The sequence below is a fragment of the Oncorhynchus masou genome, chromosome 12 (assembly GCF_036934945.1).
Source record: "Oncorhynchus masou masou isolate Uvic2021 chromosome 12, UVic_Omas_1.1, whole genome shotgun sequence".
Lineage (NCBI taxonomy): Eukaryota > Metazoa > Chordata > Actinopteri > Salmoniformes > Salmonidae > Oncorhynchus > Oncorhynchus masou.
Window position 1 is genome coordinate 51341331 of NC_088223.1, and position 7417 is coordinate 51348747.

General features: G+C 41.0%; 1 protein-coding gene across 1 annotated transcript; it reads left to right on the forward strand.

The window, feature by feature from the left end:
* The first annotated feature begins 290 nt into the window (after positions 1-290).
* Positions 291-6556, forward strand: LOC135550326 (translation initiation factor IF-3, mitochondrial-like). Its single transcript, XM_064981009.1, has 4 exons — positions 291-461; positions 711-1171; positions 1327-1478; positions 5952-6556. Exons 2-4 carry the CDS (start codon positions 712-714, stop codon positions 6183-6185), a joined length of 846 nt encoding a protein of 281 aa, XP_064837081.1. The 5' UTR covers positions 291-461; position 711; the 3' UTR covers positions 6186-6556.
* The last annotated feature ends 861 nt before the right edge of the window (positions 6557-7417 follow it).

Sequence of the window (7417 nt, forward strand, 5' to 3'; positions counted from 1 at the left end):
AGACCAATTGCCTGTTGACTATTTTTCGAAATCTAACTTAGATGTGCAATCACAAGGTTTGCTAAGAACATAGTTTGATAACAATTATTCTAGAGCATGATCAGGCTATTATAATCAACAGCAGCCTGTAGCCTAGTTTACTATAAGTAGCGTAGGCGCCTACACATGATTAAATATAGCCTAAGTTATATAATAAGAAAGGTACGAGTTCGAACGACATCTAAAACTACAAAATTCAGATAATTATTCTGCGACTACGTCATCATGCTGCGCTAAGAACTGTTAAGGAGACAGGACCCCGTTTTCATGTTGTATGGACACAAACACCTCCCGTTTTAGGGCGATACGTATGCGTTGAATTATTGTACAATATAAATCTAAGTTTACAGTTCTTCGTGCGTCCTTACTCTTTCTTTGTTCCTGTGTTTCGGCCTGCAAGCTGACTGTCGCGTGCCTGATCTGTATGTATTCCTAGCTCTGTACAATACGTTCTGTAGAGGCTGCTACTTCTCCCTGTCAATTATTGTTTTCTTAGCTAACCATGTTTCCATACTTGTCAACAGTGTGTTTTTGATGGTCTTTCACTTTCATTTTCTGACTTTTAAACGTAATTGCTAGACAAAAGTGACTTACTTTTGGGAATAATAATGCCTCGTTTCACGTTTGTTTACCTCTCTCACTCTCTCCTGCTCTCTCTGTGTTCTGCTCAGAATGTCTAGTGCTTGTCTGAGGTGGGCCCTGAGCCATGCATCTAGAGGTGTCTCTGGTGGAACTCTCAACTCCTGGAGAACAGCCTCTGGGGCTGGGCTCCTATCATACAATGGGAGATGTGTGAGTGCATCGTTGTCTTGGGGATGGTGTCCACTGTCCACTACAGTGGATGAAACTGAAGAGGGGCAGGTGCCTAAGAAGAAGCAGGATCCCCGAGCTCGTGCCACCATTGGCAGTATTGGCCGGAAGATCCACCAGCGCCACCTGCAGGTGATCAATGAGAATGACGAAAACATGGGCACCATGCATCGAGCTGATGTCCTCAGACTGATGGACGAGAATGGGCTTAAACTGGTCCCTCTCAACGAAAACAAAGATCCACCCGTCTACCGTCTAATGACTGGCAAACAGATCCATGAGGAGCAGCTCAAACTGCGTGAGAAACAGAAAGCCAAGACAGGTGTGTAATATTTAGCACATACACAACTACTGCCTTTACATCACACACATGCACATCTCTGCATTGCATACAGTGGTTATATCAGAATTCTCTAAAAGGAATCCCCTCCTGTCTGATCTCTGAAAGCCAAAACCATACCTTCGTTCTCTCCACAGGCCCTGTGCAGGTAAAGGAGCTTACCGTTTCCTCTGACATTGGTAACCATGATCTTCTAACCAAGCTGAGGCAGGTCAAGAGCTGGCTGGACAAGAAGCACCATGTCAGAATCACTCTGAGAACAGGGCGTGTGGAACATACACAGCCACTGGTGAGAAATATCTCTCTATATTCTTTTATTTTCACCTGTCTGATGCACATCACCTAAAACCACATCCCTTATACAGGTTCTATTCACCCTTCTGTAGTTTCAAATATGCTTTAGAGATGATTTTCTTGGGTATGTATAATGACTACTACCATATTCATGTATATCATCTCCCTAACAAGCTCATGGAACGAGACAAAACAGATACTGTAAAGTTGAAGTCGGAAGTTTACATACACTTAGGTTAGAGTCATTAAAACTCGTTTTTCAACCCCTCCGCAAATTTCTTGTCAACAAACTATAGTTTTGGCGAGTCGGTTAGGACATCTACTGTTTGCATCACACAAATCATTTTTTCCAACAATTGTTTACAGACATATTATTTCACTTATAATTCACTGTATCACAATTCCAGTAAGGTCAGAAGTTTACATACACTAAGTTCACTGTGCCTTTAAACAGCTTGGAAAATTCCAGAAAATGATGTCATGGCTTTAGAGGCTTCTGATAGGCTAATTGACATCATTTGAGTCTGTAGATGTAGATGTATTTCAAGGCCTACCTTCAAACTCAATGCCTCTTTGCTTGACATCATGGGAAAATCAAAAGAAATCAGCCAAGACCTCAGAAAAAAATTGTAGACCTCCACAAGTCTGGTTCATCATTGGGAGCAATTTCCAAATGCCTGAAGGTAACACGTTCATCTGTACAAACAATAGTATGCAAATATAAAATACCTCCTAGGAAGGAGACACGTTCTGTCTCATAGAGATGAACGTACTTTGGTGCAAAAAGTGCAAATCAATCCCAGAACAACAGCAAAGGACCTTGTGAAGATGCTGGAGGAAACAGGTACAAAAGTATCTATATCCACAGTAAATCAAGTCCTATATCGATATAACCTGAAAGGCCGCTCAGCAAAGAAGAAGCCACTGCTCCAAAACCGCCATAAAAAAGCCAGACTACAGTTTGCAACTGCAGATGGGGACAAAGATGTCCTCTGGTCTGATGAAACAAAAATAGATCTGGTCATAATGACCATCGTTAAGTTTGGAGGAAAAAGGGGGAGGCTTGCAAGCCGAAGAACACCATCTCAACCGTGAAGCACAGGGGTGGCGGCATCATGTTGTGGGGGCGCTTTGCTGCATGAGGGACTGGTGCACCTCACAAATTTGATGGCATCTTGAGGAGGAAAATTATGTGGATATATTGAAGCAACATCTCAAGACATCAAATAGGTCTTCCAAATGGACAATGACCCCAAGCATACTTCCAAAGTTGTTGCAAAATGGCTTAAGAACAACAAAGTCAAGGTATTGGAGTGGCCATCACAAAGCCCTGACCTCAATCCTATAGAAAATGTGTGGGCAGAACTGAAAAAGCATATGCAAGCAAGGAGACCTTCAAACCTGACTCAGTTACACCAGCTCTGTCAGGAGGAATGGGTCAAAAATCACCCAAATTATTGTGGGAAGCTTGTGGAAGGCTACTCCAAATGTTTGGCACAAATTAAACAATTTAAAGGCAATTGAAATAAATGTTTACTAGGATTAAATGTCAGGAATTGTGAAAGCCAAATACATTTAAAATCAGGTTAAGGTGTATGTAAATTTCCGACTTCAACTGTATATCCATTAGTATTACAACCAGTAAACTTATATGAAACCTAAATGTGTCAGCCTGAACACACCAGATACCTCTTCACTATTCTGAAACCAGGAAAATAATAGACAGTTGGTTTTTAATTAAGAACTCAATTTTTTATGCAAAAATATACACTCAATTCTGTATATGTACACAAAAACCTTCCTTTGGCAGAGCAGAGATTCATTAGCAACAAATATAAACCAGGCTCAGACATGGTGAATTATACAGTGCCCTCCATAATTATTGGGATAGTGACATATTTGTTGTTGTTTTGGCTCTGAACTCCAGCACTTTGGATTTGAAATGATACAATGACTATGAGGTTAAGTAGTAGACTGTCAGCTTAAATTTGAGGGTATTTTAATCCGAATCGGAAATTGCATTACTTTTTTTTTAACGTAGTCCCCTAAAATATTTGGACAAATTCACTTATTTGTGTATTAAAGTATGCAAACGTTTAGTATTTGGTCCCATATTCCTAGCACGCAATGACTACATCAAGCTTGTGACTCTACAAACGTGTTGGATGCATTACAGCTCGTCCTGAATGAAAGGTGAATAATGATGAGTGAGAAAGTTACAGACGCACGAGACAAGGTAAACAGACAAGCTAACCTCTCACCGTTAGAATAACAGGAGAGGGTAGAGTTTTTGAGAGGGAATGATATTTGGAGGCCTGTTACTTTCTCACTCATAATTATTCACAATTAATTCAGGACTATCCATAATCATGGGAGCATCCACATTCATGTAGAAGTGTTTAAAACATTATATTCTGACTCCAAAATGCTAAAGTACATTATTTACCATTCATTTATATTGGGCACAAGATCATCTGAATTGCAACCGAAACAAACCGCAAATGCATCCAACACGTTTGTAGAATCACAAGGTTGATGTAATCATTGTGTGCTAGGAATATGGGACCAAATACAAAACTTTTGTTTACTTTAATACACATCTACAGTACCAGTCAAAAGTTTTGACACACCTAGTCATTCAAGGGTTTTCTTTATTTTTACTATTTTCTACATTGTAGAATAATAGTGAAGACATCAAAACTATGAAATAACACATATGGAATCATGTAGTAACCAAAAAAGTGTTCAAAATCAAAATAGATTTTATAGTTGAGATTCTTCAAATAGCCACCATTTCCCTTGATGACAGCTTTGCACACTCTTGGCATCCTCTCAACCAGCTTCACCTGGAATGCTTTCCCAACAGTCTTGAAGGAGTTCCCACATATGCTGAGCACTTGTTGGCTGCTTTTCCTTCACGCTGTGGTCCAACTCATCCCAAACCATCTCAATTGGGTTGAGGACGGGTGATTGTGGAGGCCAGGTCATCTGATACAGCACTCCATCACTCTTCGTCTTGGTCAAATAAACAGCCTGGAGGTGTGTTGGGTCATTGTCCTGTTGAAAAACAAATGATAGTCCCATTTAGCGCAAACCAGATGGGATGGTGTATGGGTGCAGAATGCTGAGGTAGCCATGCTGGTGAAGTATGTTTTGAATTCTAAATATATCACAGATAGTGATACCAGCAAATCATTACACCTCCTCCTCCATGTTTCACGGTGGGAACCACACATGCAGAGATCACCCATTCACCTACTCTGCGTCTCACAAAGACACTGCGGTTGGAACCAAACATTTCAAATTTGGACTCATCAGACCAAAGGACAGATTTCCAATGGTCTAATGTCCATTGCTTGTGTTTCTTGGCCCTAGCAAGTCTCTTATTATTATTGGTGTCCTTCAGTAGTGGTTTCTTTGCAGCAATTCGATTCGACCATGAAGGCCTGATTCAAGCAGTCTCCTCTGAACGGTTGATGTTGAGATGTGCCTGTTACTTGAACTCTGTGAAGCATTTATTTGGGGTGCATCTGAGGTGCAGTTAACTCTAATGAACTTATCCTCTGCAGCAGAGGTAACTCTGGGTCTTCCTTTCCTGTGGTGGTCCTCATGAGAGCCAGATTCATCATAGCGCTTGATGGTTTTTGCGACTGCACTTGAGGAAACTTTCAAAGTTCTTGAAATGTTCCGGATTGACTGACTTTCATGTCTTAAAGTAATGATGGACTGTCATTTCTCTTTGCTTATTTGAGCTGTTCTTGCCATAATATGGACTTGGTCTTTTACCAAATAGGACTATCTTCTGTATACCACCCCTACCTTGTCACAACACAACTGATTGGCTCAAACACATTAAGAAGGAAATAAATTCCACAAATTCGCTTTTAACAAGGCACACCTGTTAATTGAAATGCATTCCAGGTGACTACCTCATGAAGCTGGTTGAGAGAATGCCAAGTGTGTGCAAAGCTGTCAAAGGCAAATGGTGGCTACTTTGAAGATTTAAAATATATTTAGATTTCTTTAACACTGTTTTGGTTACGACATGATTCCATATGTGTTATTTCATAGTTTTGATGTCTTCACTATTATTCTACAATGTAGAAAATAGTAACAATAAAGAAAAACCCTTGACTGGGTAGGTGTGTCCAAACTTTTGACTAGTACTGTAAGTGAATTTGTCCCAATACTTTTGGTCCCCTGAAATGGGGGGACTATGTACAAAAAGTGCTGTAATTTATAAACGGTTCACCCGATATAAAGTGCTGGAGTACAGAGCCAAAACAATTTAAAAAATGTGTCACTGTCCCAATAATTATGGAGGACACTATATTTTTCTATTCTTATTGCGGATGGGAAAAGGAGTGTGCCTTTTTGTCTGTACAAGAACTCCATGTTAACTTTCCTGAGATGTGAAAGTATGGGCAGCTCAAATGTTAATGTTGTGCTGTTATGGTTTTGACGACAGGACACAACTCTGGAGCAGATGGTGCAACAGATAGAGGGGCTGGTAGGATTTGTTTCCAAACCCAAAGTAATCCGAGATGGTAGAGCTGCCATGTGCATCCTGCGTCCACCCTCAGTGAAGGAACTCAGAGAAATGAACAAAGGTGCAGCAGCGCCGGCCACTGATACCAGCTCCGAGCCCACCACATCACCTGCTGTTCCCCATACAGACCTCACACCAGACTCACAGCACTGAACTTAAATACAATCTAACTTAACAGTTGTGTGTGTGGAAACTTATGAGCTCAAAAACGAATGGAAAACTTAACAAGTGAAGGCCATGTCATATCCAGTTTTTTTTATTTTTATGAAGAGGGCGGTTGTACACATAAACAGCAATATATGCAACAAACATGGATGGGATGGGATGAGGAACAGCACGACGTGTAAGGTTTATGTACTGGCTACTCAAAGTTTATGTTCAAATAAATGAACATATTCTAGCATACATGGAATGCCTATGTCTATTCTTACATGTTGTTTCCATTCTGGATGGTGGGCAACACTGGCATTGTAAGCCTTGCTGTGAACTACAACATTTTCTATTAAAGGGAACATAGGTCCGTATATTCCTGTTATCACTACTGTAATTAAAATGTGTGGGGACCACTCTCTCATTCACATGCACCTCCACAGATACAGGAGCTGATTTTGACTAAATAGAGAGGGAAATCTGGTAGCAACACAACAGGACTATGGTCAGGTATTCATACCTTGATGGCAAATGTCTTTCCACAGCCTTCATGGGGGCAGGTGTAAGGGCGCTGCTCTTCATGGAAAGAGCTGATGTTGCCATGCAGGTTGAAAGGCGCACCCCTCCCTGGGACAGATAAACACCGGGCGCTCCTCTGCGTGGACACTAGTGCTGCTTCAGGAACCAGGTGGGAAACACCTTGCTGCACTCATTACACTGCAAAAGGGCTGGAAACAATCACTTTCAAGCAACCTTCACGGAGGAACTTTGTTGTAATTGTGCAGGTAAACAAACAAATCACATTTTATTTGTCACATGCGCCGAATACAACCGGTGTAGACAATACCGTGAAATGCTTACTTACAAGCCCTTAACCAATAAAATAACAATGACAAGGCTATATACAGGAGGTACCGGTACCGAGTCAATGTGCAGGGGTACATGTAGTCAAGGTAATTTGTACATGTAGGAAGGAGTAAAGTGACTATGCATAGATAATAAACAGCGAGTAGCAGCAGTGTAAAAAGAAAGGGGTGGTGTCAATGTAATTTGTCAATTTTGATTCATTGTTCAGCAGAGAGAACAGTCTATGACTTGGGTGACACGAGTCTTTGACATTATTTTGGGCATTCCTTTGACACCGCCTAGTACATAGGTCCTGGATAGCATGAAGCTTGGCCCCAATGATATATTGGGCTGTATTCACTACCCTCGGTAGAGCCTTACGGTCGGGT

What these genes read in the sequence shown, in the direction of transcription:
- LOC135550326 (XM_064981009.1), top strand. Translation starts at nt 712, where the DNA reads ATGTCTAGTGCTTGTCTGAGGTGGGCCCTGAGCCATGCATCTAGAGGT. An exon ending in GAAACAGAAAGCCAAGACAG is followed by an intron (nt 1,172 to 1,326) that starts GTGTGTAATATT and finishes TTCTCTCCACAG; the next exon opens with GCCCTGTGCAGGTAAAGGAG. An exon ending in TGGAACATACACAGCCACTG is followed by an intron (nt 1,479 to 5,951) that starts GTGAGAAATATC and finishes TTTTGACGACAG; the next exon opens with GACACAACTCTGGAGCAGAT.